This window comes from Heptranchias perlo, chromosome 25, assembly GCF_035084215.1.
Source record: "Heptranchias perlo isolate sHepPer1 chromosome 25, sHepPer1.hap1, whole genome shotgun sequence".
In the NCBI taxonomy this organism is placed as follows: Eukaryota; Metazoa; Chordata; class Chondrichthyes; order Hexanchiformes; family Hexanchidae; genus Heptranchias; species Heptranchias perlo.
Genome location: NC_090349.1, coordinates 7,768,545 through 7,792,796, shown reverse-complemented (window position 1 = coordinate 7,792,796; position 24,252 = coordinate 7,768,545). Strand labels below are relative to the sequence as shown.

The 24,252-nt window shown below is 46.7% G+C and overlaps 1 protein-coding gene across 1 annotated transcript in view; it reads right to left on the bottom strand.

The window, feature by feature from the left end:
* The window catches only part of gcn1 (GCN1 activator of EIF2AK4), a 129,888-nt gene extending 121,605 nt beyond the window's left edge, over positions 1-8,283 (bottom strand). Inside the window, exons 1-2 of the mRNA XM_068005525.1 lie at positions 8,238-8,283; positions 1,092-1,194 (exon numbers count right to left, since the gene is read on the bottom strand). Coding sequence (XP_067861626.1) covers positions 1,092-1,194; positions 8,238-8,255 — 121 coding nt within the window. The 5' untranslated portion in view covers positions 8,256-8,283. The remainder of the gene's footprint in view (positions 1-1,091; positions 1,195-8,237) is intronic.
* Between the last annotated feature and the right edge of the window lie 15,969 nt (positions 8,284-24,252).

Here is a 24,252-nt window from a genome sequence, read left to right as displayed (position 1 = left end):
GGTCCTCCGTTCTATCACAGAGGTCGAGCGAAGGAAACAATCTGTGACAGCCTTAGCTCAGTGGTAGCACTTTCACCTGAGTCAGCAGGTTGTGGGATCATGTCCCACTCCAGAGACTGGAGCACACAATCCAGGCTAATGCTACAGTGCAGTACTGAGGGAGTGCTACATCATCGGAGGTACCATCTTTCAGATGCAACGTTAAACCAAGGCCCCATCTGACCTCTCAGATGTAAAACATTCGACGGCACTATTCAAAAGAAGAGCAGGGCAGTTCTCCCTGATGTCCCAGCCAATAATTTCCCTAAATAATCTGTTTCTTCAGTGATAATTAAGTCATTTATCTCATTACAGTTTGTGGGACCTTGCTGTGCGCAAATTGGTTGCTCATTTCCCTATAATTACACCAGTGACTACACTTGAACAAAAGTACTTCACTGGCTATAAAGCACATTGGGATGTGTGGTAGTTGTGAAAGGCACTATATAAATGCAAGTTCTTTCTGTGAACAGTAAAGACTAAACAATCCAAATTAAACTCAAACACAGGAATAACGTACATGGAGGATAAACCAGATTTACCAAATGCATTAGGCCATATAGTCCAAAAGGTACGACCGACTGGAAACCTGCTCCTGGAACTTCACGTCTGCTGCTCAGCTTCTAGCCACTACAAAGTATGTAGAAGTGGTCCAGATTGACTGGCTGCCCCCCTCCCCCCAGTTCACCTCTTGTGGATAGACAACTGGACGCCACTCAGCGCAACAGCTGAGATTGGGTTTGGAGCATGCTGCTAACCCACACTTTATCACTCCATGGTAGAGCACACTGCAGCAATAACGAACAGCTCTCAACTGGGGCACTACTGCAGACTGTGACCCTCAGCAAGCTGAGTAACATCGCTCACATAAAAACTTTCCATAAAGCCAGGTGCCCCTGGAGACAGTGAAATACTTTAAAACAATGCACCAGGTTTTCACTATTTAGTGTGGAACAAGTAGACATTCAAAACTTGAATCCAATTTGGGATCCACTTTTGCCCCAACACAAAACTCTGAGACCCTGGAGATGAAGTGTTCAGCAGTAACATACCTTTTCCAATGACGCAGCTCCCCAAGTCCGAAAGAATCTGCTGCCTCTCCTTCACACTGGCTGTAGTGACTCTCGCAGCAAACCTCCTGAGGATATCTGAAACCTGCAAGTCAATCACACTGTTCTCACTCTCCATCTCAACCAAAGTATCCACCTTAGCCCAAATACTGCACACTCACTGACAACGTGCCATCAGTTGGACCAGGAACACTGGATTCCCACCCAGTAATAGATTTAACACAGGAATGAAAAGGACCAGTTCTGTCTACATTAACAAAGCTAATCACAGGATATCGTGATAGCAGAGCCGCAACTTGTACTGAACCCTGCAGGCCAGGAAAGATCAATCCCTCATCTGTACTGAATTATCTGATCTCAGCAGTGGGGGGAGGGGAGGAAGGATAAAATTGACCTCAGCACCACAGGCTAGCAGGCTTTAAAAAGAAAGGAAGCCAAATTCCCACTCCTGATGGAAAGTGCACTTTGACCTCGGCTGTGATGCCCTCCATGTTTGAATAGTCTGCTGACTTTCAACATCTGGACTCACAAGGTAAGAAAGGCCACTTGAGAAAGATGCCCAAGGACAGCTTGGCAAAGGTGGAACCGGACCCCAGCATGGCTCAGAATTTGCAAAATGAACTGAAGGGGCAAAAAATATAGAAAAAAAAATCTCTGAAGGAGGTGAATTGCTAAATAACGTTCTAAATAAATGATTCAAAACTACAGTTTTGATAGAAATTTCAGCAGGGGAAGAGGCAATTCATCCTGCCGTGCCCGTGCCAGCTCGACATTAGAGCTATCAACTCTAATTCCAGTTCCTCTGCTCATGCCACATATCCTTCAATAATTTTTCTTCAGGAGTTGACCTAATTCTCTGTTCAATGCAGTGACTGACTCGGACACAATGGATTCCATATTTTGATAACTGTTGTCTCAAAAAATTATCTGTAAGTTATACGACTCTGTTTATACAGGCTGCTTATAAGCTAAATTTAAAGAGACGCAGTCACTTAAGCTGTGCAGGAGGGATAAAAATTTCTCAATTACAACGGCTAGTGTTTTTAATGGATATATTTTAGCTTTTGCAAAGATCGTTTAGCGAACAACAATCCAAATTAGTGACATCATCAGAATTGGACACCGTTAACCTCGGTGATTTACTGTAAGGACACATTTACAAACTTCAACCTTCCTTTAACCTGCTCAGTGACACCCATCCCCTCTGGCACTGTAAAGGAGGGAGAGTGAATCAACAGCTCCTTGCTGCATCGTTCAGGCTTTCCAACGAACCCTGGCTTTGTTTCCAACCAACACTGGTCAGGATAAACTATTGAGCAATAGTAAATCATGTGTTTTGGGGAAGGTCTGTTGCAGCCACAGAATCGCCAAAGAAAGAGCAATAAGGGAAACGGAAAAATTTAACACCGGAACAAGTGTTTCATTCCTGGTGCTCAACCCTTCATTTTTTAGTCCATGATTAAAGCTGCCAGACATCACCAGTAACTTCATGAATTATATTGAAATATTCTTATTACAACATAAAGGAAGGAAGCTAGGACTGAGAAAAGGCTGATCAGGCCGTCAAGTTTGCCAAGCTGTTTAGGGCCAAGTATAGGACCTCTTATCTGGCCCTAGTCTGCCTTAAATTACACATCTATAAAAGGGCAATTCCAACAGTAGGGAGCGGTGGAATACTCCTAAGTCGTGTCTCTCTCTCTGCCCCTCCAGAATGGTGAAGTTGAAATCTCAAAATATTCCATGTGAGGATGAAGAATTGAATTTACAGGCTCATCTTAGCTCAAAATATGCAGCACTGAGTCACAGAAGCAGGATACAATATGAATCTTCCATCACCATCCCTGGGTGTGTCCTGTCCCACCGGCAGGACAGACCGACCAGAGGTGGCGGTACAGTGATATACAGTCAGGAGGGAGAGGCCCTGGGAGTCCTCAACATTGACTATGGATCCCATGAAATCTCATGGCATCAGGTCAAACATGGGCAAGGAAACCTCCTGTTGTTTATCACCTACCGCCCTCCCTCAGCTGATGAATCAGTCCTCCGCCATGTTGAACACCACTTGGAGGAAGCACTGAGGGTAGCAAGGGCACAGAATGTACTCTGGGTGGGGGACTTCGATGTCCATCACCAAGAGTGGCTCGATAGCACCACTACTGACCGAGCTGGTCGAGTCCTGAAGGACATAGCTGCCAGATTGGGCCTGCGGCAGGTGGTGAGCGAACCAACATGAGGGAAAAACTTACTTGACCGCATCCTCACCAACCTACCTGTCGCAAATGCATCTGTCTATGACAGTATTAGTAGGAGTGACCACGGCACAGTCCTCGTGGAGACGAAGTCCCGTCTTCACACTGAGGACACCATCCAATGTGTTGTGCAGCACTACCACCGTGCTAAATGGGATAGATTCAGAACAGATCAAGCAGCTCAAAACTGGGCATCCATGAGGCGCTGTGGGCCATCAGCAGCAGAATTGTATTCCAGCACAATCTGTAACCTCATGGCCCGGCATATTCCTCACTCTACCATTACCAACGAGGCAGGGGATCAACCCTCGTTCAATGAGGGGTGTAGAAGAACATGCCAGGAGCAGCACCAGGCGTACCTAAACATGAGGTGCCAACCTGGTGAAGCTACAACTCAGGACTACGTGCATGCTAAACAGCAGAAGCAACATGCTATAGACAGAGCTAAATGAGTCCCCAACCAACGGATCAGATCAAAGCTCTGCAGTCCTGCCACATCCAGTCGTGAATGGTGGTGGACAATTAAACAACTAACGGGAGGAGGAGGCTCTGCAAACATCCCCATCCTCAATGATGGTGGAGTCCAGCACGTGAGTGCAAAAGACAAGGCTGAAGCGTTTGCAACCATCTTCAGCCAGAAGTGCTGAGCAGATGATCCATCTCGGCCTCCTCCCGATATCCCCACCATCACAGAAGCCAGTCTTCAGCCAATTCGATTCACTCCACGTGATATCAAGAAATGGCTGAGTGCACTGGATACATCAAAGGCTAAAGGCTCTGGGCCCCGACAACATCCCGGCTGTAGTGCTGAAGACTTGTGCTCCAGAACTAGCTGCGTCTCTAGCCAAGCTTTTCCAGTACAGCTTCAACACTAGAATCCACCCGACAATGTGAAAAATTGCCAAGGTATGTCCTGTCCACAAAAGCAGGACAAATCCAATCCGGCCAATTACTGCCCCATCAGTCTACTCTCAATCATCAGCAAGTCATCGACAGTGCTATCAAGCGGCACTTAGTCACCAATAACCTGCTCACCGATGCTCAGTTTGGGTTCCGCCAGGACCACTCGGCTCCAAACCTCATTACAGCCTTGGTCCAAACATGGACAAAAGAGCTGAATTCCAGAGGTGAGGTGAGAGTGACTGCCCTTGACATCAAGGCAGCATTTGACAGAGTGTGGCACCAAGGAGCCTTAGTAAAATTGAAGTCAATGGGAATCAGGGGGAAAACTCTCCAGTGGCTGGAGTCATGCCTAGCACAAAGGAAGATGGTAGTGGTTGTTGGAGGCCAATCATCTCAACCCCAGGGCATTGCTGCAGGAGTTCCTCAGGGCAGTGTCCTAGGCCCAACCATCTTCAGCTGCTTCATCAATGACCTTCCCTCCATCAGAAGGTCAGAAATGGGGATGTTCGCTGATGATTGCAGTGTTCAGTTCCATTCGCAACCCCTCAGATAATGAAGCAGTCCGAACCCGCATGCAGCAAGACCTGGACAACATCCAGGCTTGGGCTCATAAGAGGCAAGTAACATTCGCGCCAGTCAAGTGCCAGGCAATGACCATCTCCAAGAGAGGGTCTAACCACCTCCCCTTGACATTCAACGGCATTACCATCGCCGAATCTCCCACCATCAACATCCTGGGGGTCACTATTGACCAGAAACTTAACTGGACCAGCCATATAAATACTGTGGCTACAAGAGCAGGTCAAAGGCTGGGTATTCTGCAGCGAGTGGCTCACCTCCTGACTCCCCAAAGCCTTTCCACTGTCTACAAGGCACAAGTCAGGAGTGTGATGGAATACTCTCCACTTGCCTGGATGAGTGTAGCTCCAACAACACTCAAGAAGCTCGACACCACCCAGGACAAAGCAGCCCGCTTGATTGGCACCCCATCCACCACCCTAAACATTCACTCCCTTCACCATCGGTGCACCGTGGCTGCAGTGTGTACCATTCACAGGATGCACTGCAGCAACTCGCCAAGGCTTCTTCGACAGCACCTCCCAAACCCGCAACCTCTACCACCTAGAAGGACAAGAGCAGCAGGCACATGGGAATAACACCACCTGCACGTTCCCCTCCAAGTCACACACCATCCCGACTTGGAAATATATCGCCGTTCCTTCATCGTAGCTGGGTCAAAATCCTGGAACTTCCTTCCTAACAGCACTGTGGGAGAACCTTCACCACACGGACTGCAGCGGTTCAAGAAGGTGGCTCACCACCACCTTCTCAAGGGCAACTAGGGATGGGCAATAAATGCTGGCCTCGCCAGCAACGCCCACATCCCGTGAACGAATATTTTAAAAAATCATGGCCGATCTTCTACCTCAACTCCTTTCCTGCCCAATCCCCATATCTTTTGATTCCCTTCGAGTCCGAAAATCTATATCTCATTCTTGAATATACTCAACGACTGAGCATCCACAGCCCTCTGGGGTACAGAATTCCAAATACTCACCTCATCTCTGTCCTCAATATCCAACCCCTTATCCTGAGACTATGTCCCCTACTTCTAGATTCTGCAGCCAGAAAGGAAACAGCCTCTCAGCATCTACCCTGTCAAGCCCTCTTAGAATCTTATATGTTTCAATGAGATCACCTCCCATTCTTCTAAATTCCAGAGAATATAGACCCATTCTACTCAATCTCTCCTCATTCGGACAACCCTCATCCCAGGAATCAATCTAGTGAACCTTTGTTGCACCGCCTCTGAGGCGAGTATATCCTTCCTTAGATCAGGAGACCAAAACTGCACACAGTACTCCAGGTGAGGTCTCACCAAAGCCCTGTGCAATTGCAGCAAGACTTCCTTACTCTTCTACTGTAAACCCCTTGCAATAAAAGCCAACATACCATTTGCCTTCTTAATTGCTTGCTGTGTACCTGCATGTTAACTTTCTGTCTTTCATGTACAAGGACACGTAAATCCCTCTGAACTCAAACATTTAATAGTGCCTCACCATTTAAAAAATATTGTTTTTCTATTCTTCCTACCAAAGTGAATAACCTCACATTTCCCCACATTATACTCCATCTGCCATCTTCTTGCCCACTCACTTAACCTGTCTATATCCCTTTGCAGACTCTTTGCGTCCTCCTCAAAGCTTGCTTTCCCACTGTCAGCAAACTTGGATACATTACACTTGGTCTCTTCATCCACGTCATTAATATAGATTGCAAATAGCTGAGGCCTAAGCACTGATCCTTATGGCACCCCACTATTTATAGCCTGCCAGCCTGAGAATGACCTGTTTATTCCTACTCTTTGTTTTCTGTCCATTAATCAATCCAAGCTAATATATTACCCCAATCTTGTAAAACAACCTCTTATGCGGCACCTTATCAAATGCCTTTTGAAAATCCAAATATACGACATCCACTGGTTCCCCCTTAGTTACCCCCTGCTAGTTAAACACAAAAAAAACCTAAGATTTGTCAAACATGATTTCCCTTTCATAAAACCATGTTGACTCTGCCTAATCATATTATGACTTTCAAAGTGCCCTGTTATCAAGTCCTTAGTAATAGATTCTAGCATTTTCCCTACTACTGGTGTCAGGCTAACTGGAAGAATGAAAAGAACAAAAAACCATGGTTCTCACTCCTGATCACTATCCAGTGACCCTTGCTGGAAGTGTACATGTGGGTATCAGGTGAGCTACAATGCCCCATGACTGAATAGGTTGCTGACATCGACAGTCTGGGCTCACGCATTACAAATGGCCACTTGCGTGAGGTACCGAAAGGAAATTGGTGCTCGTGAAATTGCACCCCAGCAGGAGCGGAAAAGGGAGAAAAACTGCTTCCAACAGTAAACATTTGGCACTCTTCCATACAGCCTCCAAACAAAAGTTTTCTTAGTTTTATATTACCGAGTCAAATTGACCTTACCGAGCTCTGTGACTTAGTCCTACGAGTTCTATTTTAAACACAAATGGTCCCATGAAGGCAATTCTTCAGCCTTAGTGAGAGGAAATTCAAGATAAAGATAAAATAGCACTGGAGGTTTTGAGAAACTGCAGAACAAGCTGATAATGCAAATATTTCCCCAAGGTCAATATTTCATCAATCTCAAAAGACACACACATAACAGAATCCTCAAGGATCAGAGCAGGGTACGTCACCCAATGTTTAAACATAAACTTATGTTTAACACATACAGTGGTACTGCATTCTGTATGTTGTGTGTAAGTATAATCCCCATCTCTCATCTCTCGAGACAGCCCAGTCCAGGATCTCTGTCTCACAGCCCCAGGGGTAGTCACCTCTCCCAGGGCATCCATTGGTGTTTTTATTGATTATCTTTCTTCCCCAGTGTCTCTCTCCTTCTCTCCGGGATCTAAGGGCCGCTCCTCTTTTTCACCCACTCGCATCCAGGGTGTGTGTATCTCTCACCTCTAAAGTGCATGTCATTGCTACCCTCCTCCCCATCTCACTCTCTTGTCCTCAACTCCTCTCTCATCTCTCCCCTAGGATGTTTGTGCCTCTGTTCGCCCATCAATCAATCACTCTCTCCCCAGGGTATCCCTCACTCAACCCTGGAGTTTCTCTTTCACTCTTTATTTCTCCCCCCCCCCCAGAGTTTGTGTCTGTCTCGCCACCTCCCCCCGGTATTTCTCACTCACTCCGAGGATATGTGACTCCATCCTCCCCCCTCTCTTCAATCTCTTCCCCTTCCCCCACCCACCCCGGGCTGTGTCACTCTTCCTTCTCCCCCACCCAACCCCATTACACACCCTTCCTCCCTCCCGAGTGTCTGCCTGTCCGTCTGTGTCTCTCGATCCCTCCCCGCCGCTTTCCTAACTCAGGCCCTGTCCGATGTCCCCCGCAGCCCACAAGAAAATAGGCCCGACGCTGCCCTACTGCCAGCACAGACCTGCGTGTCCGTCGCCATTTTCCACTGCACGCCGGAAGAGAAAGGACGATGACTTCCGGGTCGCCGATAAGTCTGGCGGGGGAGGGAGGAACGGTTGCCTGGGAACCGTGGTCACTAAGCAACAGCCCAGCTCATGAGCAGCATCAGTACCAGCATCAGACCGTCACTGTCATCTCAATGGGTACCGGTCAGTATATTAGTGCAAAGTATAAAAAACATTGATAGAGTGTGAATTAAAGTAAAATTAAAATTCCAAAGCTTTTAAAATTCTCATCCTTGTTTTCAAATCCCTCCCTGGCCTCGCCCCCTCCCTGTCTCTGTAACCTCCTCCGGCCCTACAACCCTCCGAGATCTCTGCGCTCCTCCAATTCTGGCCTCTTGCGCATCTCCGGTTTTAATCGCTCCACCATTGGAGGCCGTGCCTTCAGCTGCCCAGGCCCTAAGCTCTGGAATTCCCTCCCTAAACCCCTCCACCTCTCTACCTTTCACTCCTCCTTTAAGACGCTCCTCTTTGGCCAACCTTTTGGTCACCTGTCCTAATATCTCCTTATGTGGCTCGGTGTCAAATTTTTTTTGATAACGCTCCTGTGAAGCGTCTTGGGACGTTTTACTACATTAAAGACGCTATATAAATTCAAATTGTTAATCACATATTCTAGGCCTACACTCTAGTGCAGTACTGGGGGAGCGCCGCACTGTTGGAGATGCCATCCTTTAGCTGAGAGGTCCTGTCTGTTGGTTCATTTGGACGTTAATAGACCCATTGATCTATTGGAAGAGATGGGGAGTTCTCCCAATGTCATAGGACCATAGGAATTGATCGACAAAGTAAGACCATGGTCCATTTAGTTCACTGTCCACCATCCTGGTAGTCGCATGATGCAATGATAATGGAGTTGGTGACTAATCATAGGAATCAATCTCTATCAATTAATCTACAACAGACCCAGACATGAGGCGAGGAAAACCCCCAGTGGTGGAGAGCTTTGGGAACCATAGGTCAAAATTCAACTGTTCCTCCCAAGCATGCTACTATCTTCATCCCTTAACCAACACCATCGAAAAACAGGTGATCGACTTTAAACGTTAACCCTACCTTCCTCTCTCCACAGATGCTGCCGGATCCGCTGAGTGTTCCCAGCATTTTCCCATCAAAAAAAGAGATTATGTCATTCGTGTTTTGGGATCTTGCACAAAATGCCTGCACACCTACACAGCAACAGCGACTGCTAAAAGTCTATGAGGATTTTGGGACGTCCTCAGAGAGATGATATAAAGCACCAAAGAAATGCAAGTACTTTGCAACATAACATAAGAACATAAGAGATAGGAGCAGGAGTAGGACATTTGGCCCCTCAAGCCTGCTCCGCCATTCAATGAGACCATGGCTGATCTGATTCTGGCCTCAACTCCACTTTCCCGCCTGTTCCCCATATCCTTTGACTCCCTTGCTAATCAAAAATTTGTCTAACTCAGCCTTGAATATATTCAATGACTCAACCTCCAACGCTCTTTGGGGCAAAGAATTCCAAAGATTCACAACCCTCTGAGAGAAGAAATTTCTCCTCATCTCCGTCTTATTCTGAGACTATGCCCCCTAGTTCTAGATTCCCCTATGAGGGGAAACATCCTCTCAGCATTTACCCTATCAAGCCCCCTCAGAATCTTATATGTTTCAATAAGATCTCCTCTCATTCTTCTAAACTCCAGTGAGTATAGGCCCAACCTGCTCAATCTTTCCTCATAAGAAAACTCTTCCGTACCCAAAATCAACCTAGTGAACCTAGTGCAAGTATATCCTTCCTTAAATAAGGGGACCAAAACTGTACTCAGTACTCCAGGTGTGGTCTCACCAGCACCCTGTACAATTGTAGCAAGACTTCCCTGCTTTTATACTCCATCCCCCTTAAAGAGAGACTGTAAAGGGGCAAGGGAACACCGTAGAGCAGAGGCGATGTCCCACTAAAGGCCTCAGCTAAGACTGGTGGCTTCAGCAGTTAAATGATGGGGGCCAGACTGGAGGGCACTAGGTCTCAGAACTGATACCACTGTTTCGCAGGCGGTAACACATGCGGACGGTTTGGAAATCCAAAGGTCCTTGGCCCCACGCCCCCTGCTGCCATTCGCATGCAGGGGGTGGGGAAAAAGTGGCCTGCGGCAGTACCAGCTTGGACGGGGCAGGGAAATACAGGTCGGGCCGTGAGGTAGGCTTCACCACCCTAATTTTCCTTCATTCTGCACCGTGATCCTGCCCGATTTTGGGCGGGATGGTGGAGGAGGATCCCAACCTTAGACCTTCGATGTGTCACAACTTGGATAAATTCACAAAGTGATGCGATACAGATTTCTGATTCAAGAGGCGTTGCTCCATTAAACAAGACCTTTGGAATGGGTAAAGAGGCAAGCGGTGATTCCATTGCAGTGACAACACCTGCAGTAGGGTGTTACAGTGAGAGCTACATCATTGAATCGGGCACTGATAAACAAACGAGAAAAGATCTGCCAATTGCTTTTACATGGCGATCTTACCCGGTTAACAAGCAACAAATATTGAATTTCAAATAAATATTTTCTTACATTTAACCCATAATTATTTTGTCACAGTCTTCAAAGTTATAAAAGAAACTCTGCCAAATCTTTCCCCCTTATTTCATTGTCAATGCATTAAAGCCAGAACTGTTCATTGAATAAAGCTCTGCCTGATTGTACCTTCATCCCCCCCCAGGCACCAGCTCCTCGTGCTCTTTCTATCGTGATCTTTTTATTTCCTCGTTGGTGCTGAAGGTTTGGACAGTCAGCCGAGAGAGGTGTGGCAGCTCTGCAGCTGATCTCGTGCAGTGTTTTGCACAGGAAACTCACTTAGCAACTCCCATATCCAAAAAAAACATTTGCCCAGTGCAGCTTGAATCATTATTATTTTAAACATTGTTAGAATTTGCCCCAGTGACAGGAGTTTGAGGCTGTTCGAGTAAATGGTCACTTGCTCATCGCAGCCCTTGGACAGACTGGAATATTGCAAGGAAGGCTTCGCTCATTAATTAGCCTCATTATTTTCTGAAGAAGAGGGATGCAAGTAAGCAGGCAGGTCCCTCAACCTGGACGCCAGCTGTTGATTGCTATCCCAATGACTACAGGAAAGTGAGCAAGTGTGAAGGCTGGGTGTGGACACGAATGGATTGGAATGTGATGCCTTTCACAGCCAATTATTCTACTGACACTTATTGGGCTGGAATTTCCTTGGGGAGTTACAGCGCAGGGAGTAGCTCTGAGGAAATTCTGGACCATTATATAGACTTACACAAGAAAGTGGTGTCAGGAAACTGAAGGAAACAAGCAGAGAGATTTTTTTTCTATAAGCAGCTTTGACTCTAATGGTTGCTTGGGGCAATCTTGTTTTATTATCAGACTGAGTTTCTTTCATGTACTGAACTGAAGGGAGCAGAGGGCTGCATGTGGTACTGAATCTTCAGAAGAGGAAGGGAAGAGAGAGAAAAAGAAAGCTGGAAATCTGAAATAAAAACAGAAGTTGCTGGAAATACACAGCATCTGCAGTAGAAAAAGACAGGTTATGATGTTTTAGGTGTACACCTTTCATCAGAACTGGAAAATACTTGTTCTTTGGCACGTGAATTGTGGAATGACTGATAAAATTTTTTGGAAAGATTAAACACGAGTCTTTACTGATTGGAATGGATGCTTACAGTGATGCTGTGATCAATCACTTCCCCCAGCCCCACTGTGATCAGACAGGCAGCTGGTAAATTCAGTACATTCCTATAAACACCACTAGAGCGCAGCACTAGACGACCTGCCTGTACCTGGTGCACAACTGTACCCAGCGCTGGTACTGCAGCACTGCCCTCTGGTGGTCAGCATTAGAACACAATTCATACAGAAAGCCAACAAAAAGGATGAAACAAGAGAAAGAAAACTGCAAATGCCACAAATTTGAAATAAAAAAAACACTGGAATGCTGGAAATACACTGCAGATCAGTCAGCATCTGTAAAGAGAAAAGACGGGTTAATGCTTTGGGTGTAGTCGTTTCTTCAGAACTGAAAAATGAAAGGAAAGAATGGAAGAGAAATGGTGGGGAGGGAAAGAGACAGATGCTCCAATCACCGAGAGAAAATTAATGGGCGAGTGAGCTGCAAACTGCTTAATAGAAGATGCAGGAACCTGTCAAATGATAAACGGTCATTTCAGTGAGGCAATGAACTGACATTGGAAGAACAAAAGAACTTGCCAGATTTCGGATGAGATGTTAAACCGAGGCCTCGTCTGTCTCTCAGGTGGATGTGATGTGGAGATGCCGGTGATGGACTGGGGTGGACAAATGTAAGGAATCTTACAACACCAGGTTATAGTCCAACAGTTTTATTTGAAAATCACAAGCTCTCGGAGATTATCTCCTTCATCAGGTGAGTGAGTGAATGAGAGGTTCTCAAATCGCATATCTTATATTAGGCTGGGACACGATCACACCAATCAAAGGTGTCGTTGGTGTTCAGACAGGTTAGCCACGGAAAACAGTACATCCCAGTATACTGAATACACAATGGGTCAGATTACACAGACAAAGAGAGAAAGAGACCCGAAAGGCAGAGAGAGAGAATTTCCAGTTATATTAAAAACAGATAACTTTTTTTTTCCTGCTGGTGGGGTTACGTGTAGCGTGACATGAACCCAATATCCCGGTTGAGGCCGTCCTCATGGGTGCAGAACTTGGCTATCAATTTCTGCTCGACGATTTTGCGTTGTCGTATGTCTCGAAGGTCGCCTTGGAGAACGCTTACCCGAAGATCGGTGGCTGAATGTCCATGACTGCTGAAGTGTTCCCCGACTGGGAGGGAACCCTCCTGTCTGGCGATTGTTGCACGGTGTCCGTTCATCCGTTGTCGCAGTGTCAGCATGGTCTCGCCAATGTACCATGCTCCGGGGCATCCTTTCCTGCAACGTATGAGGTAGACAACGTTGGCCGAGTCACAGGATTATGAACCATGTACCTGGTGGGTGGTGTCCTCTCGTGTGATGGTGGTATCCGTGTCGATGATCTAGCATGTCTTGCAGAGGTTGCCGTGGCAGGGTTGTGTGGTGTCGTGGACGCTGTTCTCCTGAAAGCTGGGTAATTTGCTGCGAACGATGGTCTGTTTGAGGTTGGGTGGCTGTTTGAAGGCGAGTAGTGGAGGTGTGGGGATGGCCATAGCAAGGTGTTCGTCGTCATTGATGACATGTTGAAGGCTGCGGAGAACATGGCGTAGTTTCTCCGCTCTGGGGAAGTACTGGACGACGAAGGGTACTCTGTTGGTTGCGTCCCGTGTTTGTCTTCCGAGGAGGTCTATGCGATTCTTCGCTGTGGCCTGTCGGAACTGTCGATCGACAAGTCGAGCGTCATATCCCATTCTTACAAGGGCGTCTTTCAGCGTCTGTCGGTGTCCATCGCGTTCCTCCTCGTCTGAGCAGATCCTGTGTATTCGCAGGGCCTGTCCATAGGGGATGGCCTCCTTGACGTGGTTAGGGTGGAAGCTGGAAAAGTGGAGCATCGTGAGGTTGTCCGTGGGCTTGCGGTAGAGTGAGGTGCTGAGGTGCCCGTCTTTGATGGAGATTCGTGTGTCCAAGAAAGAAACCGATTCTGAGGAGTAGTCCATGGTGAGTTTGATGGTGGGATGGAACTTGTTGATGTTATCGTGTAGTCTCTTCAGTGATTCTTCGCCGTGGGTCCATAGGAAGAAAATGTCGTTGATGTATCTGGTGTATAGTGTTGGTTGGAGGTCCTGTGCAGTGAAAAAGTCCTGCTCGAACTTGTGCATGAAAATATTGGCGTATTGGGGTGCGAATTTGGTCCCCATGGCTGTTCCGTGTGTTTGGGTGAAGAACTGGTTATCGAAGGTGAAGACATTGTGATCCAGGATGAAGCGGATGAGTTGTAGGATGGCGTCTGGAGATTGGCTGTTGTTGGTGTTGAGTACTGAGGCTGTTGCAGCGATGCCGTCATCGTGGGGGATACTGGTGTAGAGTGCCGAGACGTCCATCGTGGTGAGAAGCGTTCCTGGTTCGACTGGTCCGTGGGTGCTGAGTTTTTGTAGGAAGTCTGTAGTGTCGCGACAGAAGCTGTGGGTTCCCTGTATGATGGGTTTCAGGATGCCCTCGACGTGTCCAGAGAGGATCTCACACAGGGTTCCGTTGCCTGATACGATAGGACGTCCGGGTGTGTTGGCTTTGTGTATCTTTGGGAGGCAGTAGAAGTCTCCCACGCGGGGAGTACGTGGGATGAGAGCACGTAGGATGCTTTGAAGGTCTGGATCGAAGGTCTTGATCAGTTTGTTGAGCTGGTGGGTGTGTTCTTTGGTCAAAGACGGCCTTCGAGACACACGACAACGCAAAATCGTCGAGCAAAAATTGATAGCCAAGTTCTGCACCCATGAGGTCAACCTCAACCGGGATCTTGGGTTCATGTCACGCGACACGTAACCCCACCAGCAGGAAAAAAAAAGTTATCTGTTTTAAATACAACTAGACATTCTCTCTCTCTCTCTTTGCCTTTCGGGTCTCTTTCTCTCTTTGTCTGTGTAATCTGACCCATTGTGTATTCAGTATACTGGGATGTACTGTTTTCCGTGGCTAACCTGTCTGAACACCAACGACACCTTTGAATGGTTAGATTGTGTCCCAGCCTAATATAAGATATGCGATTTGAGAACCTTTCACTCACTCACCTGACGAAGGAGATAATCTCCGAAAGCTTGTGATTTTCAAATAAAACTGTTGGACTATAACCTGGTGTTGTAAGATTCCTTACATTTCTCAGGTGGATGTAAGAGATCCCATGGCACTATTTCAAAGAGGAGCAGGGGAGTTCTCCCAGGTGTCCTGGCCAATATTTATCCCTCAACCAACATCACTAAAAAACCTTATCATCTGGTTATTATCTCATTGCTGTTTGTGGGAGCTTGCTGTGCACAAATTGGCTGCTGCGTTTCCTGCAACAGTGACTACACTTCAAAAGTACTTCATTGGCTGTAAAGTGTTTTAGGACATCCTGAGGTTATGAAAGGCAGTATATAAATGCAAGTCTTTATGGAAATAGCTAAGACTGTGAAAAGCACAGGAAGGATGTGAAGTCTGACATGAAAACAGGAAATGCTGGTAACGTACAGTAGATCGGCCCGTCCCACAACGGGGAAAGATAAGGACGCAGAACCCCGCCCCCCCCCCCCCACCCCACTAGAGCTGTGTTTCGACAAAGGGTTCACACCTGTAGTGTCAACCTGCCACAACCACCCCTCTCCCCCTCCCCCGGGAGCAGACAGATACACTCCACAACCCCAATTCCCCTGCTGCAAACAGCATAGGGGATTCAGCCAACGTCTTAAATTACTAAACTCAGTTCTCAAACTGGAGTGTCCTGGAGAAAGATGAGATACAGTTCTTGTCCCCTGTGTTGAGTTTGGTTGGAGTAGTGAAGGAGGTGAAAGACGGAGAGGTCGGAGTGGGGATGAGAGGGGGAACTAAGGTGGCAAGCCGCAGGAAGTTTAGGGTCACACTTGCGGACAGAAGGGAAGATGTTCAGAGAAGCGGTCACCTAATCTGCATTTGATGTCCCCAGTGTAGAGCAGACCGCATTGTGAGCAGTGAACACAGTTTACTAGATTAGAAGAGGTGAGATGCCCTCTCATGCGGAAGGATTTTCTGGGCCCTAGACAGTCGTGTGGGAGGTACTGCATGGGCAGGTGCTACATCTTCTGCAGTTGCACGGGAATATGCCAGGGAAAGGGCGGCTGGAAGTTAAGGTGGTGGACGAATGATCAGGGGTATCCTGGAGGGAATAGTTCCTTCAGAAAGTGGAGAGGTGAGGGGAGGGGAAAACATGGCATGGTGGCAGGATCATGTGAGGGCACTCCATCACGAGAGGAGGGTAGATGTTGACAGCAGAGGCCCGAGAAATGGGGTGCGTATGGTCGAGGGTCCTGCCAGCAATCGTCACTGGGAAACCTCAGTTAAGGAAAAGGGAGAACATTTCAGAAGCTCTGGTGTAGAGTCATCAGATCCAGAGAAACCAGCAGAGAGGGATGGAATCTTTACAGGAGTGGGAAGAAACAAACCTAGATAGTCGTAGATATCTGTGGGCTTGTGTTAGATTACAAAGAATTACAAAGAATGTACAGCACAGAAACAGGCCATTCGGCCCTACGTGAGCCTCCTTCCACCCTTCTTCTAACCCTATCAATATATCTTTTGATTCCCTTCTCCCTCATGTGTTTATCTAGCTTAAATGCATCTATGCTAGTCCCCTCAACTATTCCTTGTGGTATCGAGTTCCACATTCTTACCACTCTCTGGGTGAAGAAGTTTCTCCTGAATTCCCTATTGGATTTGTTAGTGACTATCCTATATTTATGGCCCTTCGTTCTGGTCTCCCCCACAAGTGGAAACATCTTCTCTACGTTTACCCTATTAAACCCTTTCATAATCTTAAAGACCTCTATCAGGTCACCCCTCAGTCTTCTCTACAGAAAAGACCCCCAGCCTATTCAATCTTTCTCATTTCTGGTATCATCTTAATAAATCTTTTTTGCACCTTCTCCAGTGCCTCTATATTCTTTTTATAATATGGAGACCAGAACTGTTCGCAGTACTCCAAGTGTGGTCTAATCAAGGTTCTGTACAAGTTTAGCATATTTTCTCTGCTTTTCAATTCTATCCCTCTAGAAATGAACCCCAATGCTTGGTTTGCTTTTTTTAAATGGTCTTATTAACCTGCGTTGCTACCTTTAGTGATTTGTGTATCTGTACCCCTAAATATGGCATGGACAAAAGAGCTGAATTCCAGAGGTGAGGTGAGAGTGACTGCCCTTGACATCAAGGCAGCATTTGACCGAGTGTGGCACCAAGGAGCCCTAGTAAAATTGAAGTCCATGGGAATCAGGGGGAAAACTCTCCAGTGGCTGGAGTCATACCTAGCACAAAGGAAGATGGTAGTGGTTGTTGGAGGCCAATCATCTCAGCCCCAGGGCATTGCTGCAGGAGTTCCTCAGGGCAGTGTCCTAGGCCCAACCATCTTCAGCTGCTTCATCAATGACCTTCCCTCCATCAGAAGGTCAGAAATGGGGATGTTCGCTGATGACTGCACAGTGTTCAGTTCCATTCGCAACCCCTCAGATAATGAAGCAGTCCGAGCCCGCATGCAGCAAGACCTGGACAACATCCAGGCTTGGGCTGATAAGTGGCAAGTAACATTCGCGCCAGATAAGTGCCAGGCAATGACCATCTCCAACAAGAGAAAGTCTAACCACCTCCCCTTGACATTCAACGGCATTACCATCGCCGAATCTCCCACCATCAACATCCTGGGGGTCACCATTGACCAGAAACTGAACTGGACCAGCCACATAAATACTGTGGCTACGAGAGCTGGTCAGAGGCTGGGTATTCTGCGGTGAGTGACTCACCTCCTGACTCCCCAAAGCCTTTCCACCATCTACAAGGCACAAGTCAGGAGTGTGATGGAATACTCTCCACTTGCCTGGATGAGTGCAGCTCCAACAACACTCAAGAAGCTCGACACCATCCAAGATAAAGCAGCCCGCTTGATTGGCACCCCATCCATCACCCTAAACATTCACTCCCTTCACCACCGGCGCACTGTGGCTGCAGTGTGTACCATCCACAGGATGCACTGCAGCAACTCGCCAAGGCTTCTTCGACAGCACCTCCCAAACCCGCGACCTCTACCACCTAGAAGGACAAGAGCAGCAGGCACATGGGAACAACACCACCTGCACGTTCCCCTCCAAGTCACACACCATCCCGACTTGGAAATATATCGCCGTTCCTTCATCGTCGCTGGGTCAAAATCCTGGAACTCCCTTCCTAACAGCACTGTGGGAGAACCGTCACCACACGGACTGCAGCGGTTCAAGAAGGCGGCTCACCACCACCTTCTCGAGGGCAATTAGGGATGGGCAATAAATGCTGGCCTTGCCAGCGACGCCCACATCCCGTGAACGAATAAAAAAAATTTTTTAAAAATCCCTCTGCTCCTCTCGCCTGTTTAGACTCATATTTTCCAAGGACTATGAAGCCTCCTTATTATTTCTACCTAAATACCACCTCACACTTGTCTATATTGAAATTAATTTGCTAATTACATGCCTATTCTGAAAGTTTATTAATGTCTTCCTGTATTTTGTAGCAGTCCTCCTCAGTATTAACTATATCCCCCCATTTGGTGTCATCCGCAATTTTTGAAATTGTACTTCCAATTCCCGAGTCCAAATCGTTTATGTAAATGGTGAACCACAGTGGTCCCAGCACTGACCCTTGTGGAACACCACTTCCCACCTTTTGCCAGTTAGAGTAACTACCTTTAACCCCTACTCCTGTTTTCTGTTTTGTAGCCAGCTTGCTATCCATTCTGCTACTTGTCCCCTAACTCCACATGCTCTGACCTTGGTCATGAGTCTACTATGCGGTACCTTTTCGAAGGCCTTTTGAAAATATTACATCTACTGCTTTACCCTTGTCTACCCTTTCTGTTACTTCTTCAAAGAATTCAACAAGATTGATCAAGCATGACCTTCCCTTTTGAAATCCATGCTCACTATTCTTTATTATATTTCTGGTTTCTAGCTGTTTCTCTATTACATCTTTGAATAAGGATTCCATTATTTTATCTACCACCGACATTAAGCTAATTGGTCTATAGTTCCCTAGATGTCTGTGAATAGTCCATTGACAGAGAAGGACACAGAAGGAGAGGGAGAAATCCAGGAAGGTAAGAAGAATCAGAGACGGACCACTGGGTGAAAATTGGAAGCACAGCTAATGAAATTCGAGTGAGAGCTGGAATTGGCACTAACACCATCATCAGGGTAATGGAGAAAAAGGTCAAGGAGGAAGCCTGAGTAGGATTTGAACAAAGAGTGTTCCACATACCCCACAAAAAGACACCTATAGAGACACCTTTTAGCTGGAGGAGGTGAGTGGAGGTAAAAGAGAAGTTGTTGAAGGTGAAAGTATGTTCAGCCAGGCAGAGGAGGATGATGGTGAATGGGGACTGGTTAGGCAGCTGTTTATGGATGAAACAGAGAGTCCAAGACTATCCATGGTGAGGGATGGAGGCGTAGACTGACCATCCTGGACAAGTATGGATTGATTAGGGAAAGCCAGCACGGATTTGTTAAAGGCAAATCGTGTTTAACTAACCTGATAGAGTTTTTTGATGAGGTAACAAAGAGGGTAGATGAGGGCAATGCAGTTGATGTGGTGTATATGGAATTTCAAAAAGCATTTGATAAAGTGCCATACGGTAGGCTTATCATCAAGATCGCGGCCTATGGAATAAAGGGGGCAGTAGCAACATGGATACAGAATTGGCTAAGGGACAGGAAACAGAGAGTAGTGGTGAACGGTTGTTTTTCAGACTGGAGGGAGATGTACAGTGGTGTTGCCCAGGGGTCAGTGCTGGGACCACTGCTTTTCTTGATATATTGTAAACAATTTTACAACACCAAGTTATAGTCCAACAAATTTATTTTAAATTCCACAAGCTTTCGGAGGCTTCCTCCTTCGTCAGGTGAACGGTATGGAAATGACATTTTCGAATCCTTCGCATTTTAAAATCACAGCACAATGCCTGGTGATTACTGCCCGTTGCCAAGGCAATCACAGTGAGCAGACAGAAAGGTGTCACCTAAAAAGGCCACCGAATATACAAACCCCCAAAAAAAAAGAGAGAGAGAAGGAAGACAGTCAATGACCCGTTATATTAAAAACAGATAACATTTGTTCGCTGGTGGGGTTACGTGTAGTGTGACATGAACCCAAGATCCCGGTTGAGGCCGTCCTCATGGGTGCGGAACTTTGCTATCAATTTCTGCTCGATGATTTTGCGTTGTCGTGTGTCTCAAAGGCCGCCTTGGAGTATGCTTACCCGAAGGTCGGTGGCTGAATGTCCATGACTGCTGAAGTGTTCCCCGACAGGGAGAGTACCCTCCTGTTTGGCGATTGTTGCGTGGTGTCCGTTCATCCATTGTCGCAGCGTCTGCATGGTCTCGCCAATGTACCATGCTGGGCATCCTTTCCTGCAACGTATGAGGTAGACAACGTTGGCCGAGTCACAGGAGTATGAACCGTGCACCTGGTGGGTGGTGTCCCCTCGTGTGATGGTGGTATCTGTGTCGATGATCTGGCATGTCTTGCAGAGGTTACCGTGGCAGGGTTGTGTGGTGTCGTGGACGCTGTTCTCCTGAAGGCTGGGTAATTTGCTGCGAACGATGGTTTGTTTGAGGTTGGGTGGCTGTTTAAAGGCGAGTAGTGGAGGTGTGGGGATGGCCATAGCGAAGTGTTCGTCATCATTGATGACATGTTGAAGGCTGCGGAGAACATGACGTAGTTTCTCCGCTCTGGGGAAGTACTGGACGACGAAGGGTACTCTGTTGGTTGCGTCCCGTGTTAGTCTTCTGAGGAGGTCTACGCGATTTTTCGCTGTGGCCCGTCGGAACTGTCAATCGATGAGTCGAGCATCATATCCCGTTCTTACTAGGGCGTCTTTCAGCGTCTGTAGGTGTCCATCGCGTTCCTCCTCGTCTGAGCAGACCCTGTGTATTCGCAGGGCCTCATACGTTGCAGGAAAGGATACCCCAGAGCATGGTACATTGGCGAGACCATGCAGACGCTGCGACAATGGATGAATGGACACCGCGCAACAATCGCCAAACAGGAGGGTTCCCTCCCTGTCGGGGAACACTTCAGCAGTCATGGACATTCAGCCACCGACCTTCGGGTAAGCATACTCCAAGGCGGCCTTCGAGACACACGACAACGCAAAATCGTCGAGCAGAAATTGATAGCCAAGTTCCGCACCCATGAGGACGGCCTCAACCGGGATCTTGGGTTCATGTCACACTACACGTAACCCCACCAGCGAACAAATGTTATCTGTTTTTAATATAATGGGTCATTGACTGTCTTCCTTCTCTCTCTTTTTTTTTGGGGGGTTTGTATATTCGGTGGCCTTTTTAGGTGACACCTTTCTGTCTGCTCACTGTGATTGCCTTGGCAACGGGCAGTAATCACCAGGCATTGTTCTGTGATTTTAAAATGCGAAGGATTCGAAAATGTCATTTCCATACCGTTCACCTGATGAAGGAGGAAGCCTCCGAAAGCTTGTGGAATTTAAAATAAATTTGTTGGACTATAACTTGGTGTTGTAAAATTGTTTACAATTGTCAACCCCAGTCCATCACCGGCATCTCCACATCATTTCTTGATATATATTAATGACTTAGGTGTACAGGGCACAATTTCAAAATTTGCAGATGACACAAAACTTGGAAGGGTAGTAAACAGTGAGGAGGATAGTGATAGACTTCAAGAGGATATAGACAGGCTGGTGGCAGGGGCGGACACGTGGCAGATGAAATTTAACGCGGAAAAATGCGAGGTGATGCATTTCTGTAGGAAAAATGAGGAGAGGCAATATAAACTAGAGGGCACAATTCTAAAAGGGGTAGAGGAACAGAGAGATCTGGGGGTATATGTGCGCAAATTGTTGAAGGTGGCAGGACAAGTTGAGAAAGGAGTTAAAAAAAGCATACGGGGTCCTGGGCTTTCTAAATAGAGGCATAGAGTACAAAAGCAAGGAAGTCATGATGAACCTTTATAAAACACTGGTTCAGCCACAACTGTAGTATTGTGTCCAGCTCTGGGCACCGCACTTTAGGAAATATGTGAAGGCTTTAGAGAGGGTGCAGAGGAGATTTACTAGAATGATTCCAGGGATGAGGTACTTAAATTATATGGATAGATTGGAGAAGCTGGGATTGTTCTCCTTGGAACAGAGAAGGTTGAGAGGAGATGTGATAGAGGTATTCAAAATCATGAAGGGTCTAGACAGAGTAGATGGAGAGAAACTGTTCCCATTGGCGGAAGGGTCAAGAACCAGAGGGCATAGATTTAAGGTGATTGGCAAAAGAACCAAAGGTGACATGAGGAAAAACTTTTTTACACAGCGAGTGGTTATGATCTGGAATGCACTGCCTGAGGGGGTGGTGGAGGCAGATTCAATCATGGCCTTCAAAAGGGAACTGGATAAGTACTTGAAACGAAAAAATGTGCAGGGCTATGGGGATAGGGCGGGGCAGTGGGACTAGCTGGATTGCTCATGCATAAAGCTGGCGCGGACTCGATGGGCCAAATGGCCTCCTTCCATGCTGCAACCTTTCTATGATTCTACAAGAATCCACATTTTTTAAATTTAATTTTTAATTGTTTGGCAGTCATTAAGATTAACCGCCCTTTTCAAGCTTAGTTTAAACCTGGTATGTTTAAGCCTACCTGTTTGGTGGCGTAATTAGTTACTTTCCAGCTGGGCAGATAAGCATGTTGGTGATTTTTCACTGATTTCTCTGATTGCAGCGTGCGATGGCCCTTTAATTCGAAGCTGTCAAATCGTCGGCGAACCAATGGGAGCAAGTTCATGATTCCGCGTTTTAGTGCGCGTGTACAAACACGGGAACTTTCTCCTTCAATTCGCCATTAAAAATGGAGAGCGTGTTGAGCTCCTTTGTTATTTTGGGAGCAATTCCTGGCCCGATACTTCAGCTGAGTGATTTATAAAGGATTAGATTCAAGCCTAGACTTCTGGGAGCGGTTGAGACCAAAAAGTAAAAACTTAAGTGAAGATATTAAATGATGCAGAACACAAGTGAATTAATAAATTTAATCATCAAGTTTTTAAAATGCCTTTTATTTTTTGATTCTAAATAATAACCTTACTTTCTGACAGAAATTTCAGTTACTGAGAAAAAATGGCAGGCAAAAATGTTTTCAAAAATCTTCTTCAGCGATTCCATTTGTTTATCAACAAACCGACACAGTGAAATGTTAACATGTTTAAATGGGGGTTTTCCATTGTGACATGTTGACATATGGGTTTGCCATTATCAAGCGTGACACAGGAATAAAGGTTAATGTGTACAGGGAGTGCGAACCATGCGCAAGATTTTTATTAAGATATATATATAGATTTACGGCCTTTGGCACCATATGAGACCACTTACATTTAAGGGCTGTTTGCTCGTATCAATTCCTACCATCACCCTCTTCGCTGACCTGCTGCCTACAAACTAAGCCTGAAGCTCGCAGTGATAATGTGAATGGTCAGACTTTGGTCTCACCCAAACCCACGACCTCTACCACCTAGAAGGACAAGGGCAGCAGGCACATGGGAACAACACCACCTGCACATTCCCCTCCAAGTCACACACCATCGCCGTTCCTTCATCGTTGCTGGGTCAAAATCCTGGAACTCCCTACCTAACAGCACTGTGGGAGAACCTTCAACTCACGGACTGCAGCGGTTCAAGAAGGCGGCTCACCACCACCTTCTCAAGGGCAATTAGGGATGGGCAATAAATGCTGGCCTTGCCAGCGACGTCCACATCACATGAACGAATAAAAAAAAACCCCTCCCTTTCTCTGTAACCTCCTCCAGCCCTACAACCCCTCCGAGATCTCTGCACTTCTCCAATTCTGGCCTCATGCACTGCCCTGATTTTAATCACTCCACCATTGGCGGCCATGTCTTTAGCTGCCTAGGCCCTAAGCTCTGGAATTCCCTCTCTAAACCTCTCCACCTCGCTACCTCTTTCTCCTCCTTTAAGATGCTCCTTAAAACCTACCTCTTTGACCAAGCTTTTGGTCACCTGTCCTAATATCTCCTTATGTGGCTTGGTGTCAAATTTTTGTTTAATAATTGCTCCTGTGGAGCACCTTGGGATGTTTTACTATGTTAAAGGTACTATATAAATTCAAGTCGTTATTGTCGTCAGAAACAGTGAGCGGTATGTTGACATGATCTGGTACAGCTGCCTCTGCATTGGGAACCAGAAAATCAGATCTTCGTCACCAATGAATGGAAGTTGGCCGATGGAATGATCATGTGGGACCAATGGAAGAAAAGACCCATAAAGAGATGAAGCCTCAGACAGTTCGAAGTGGGAACACATGAAATG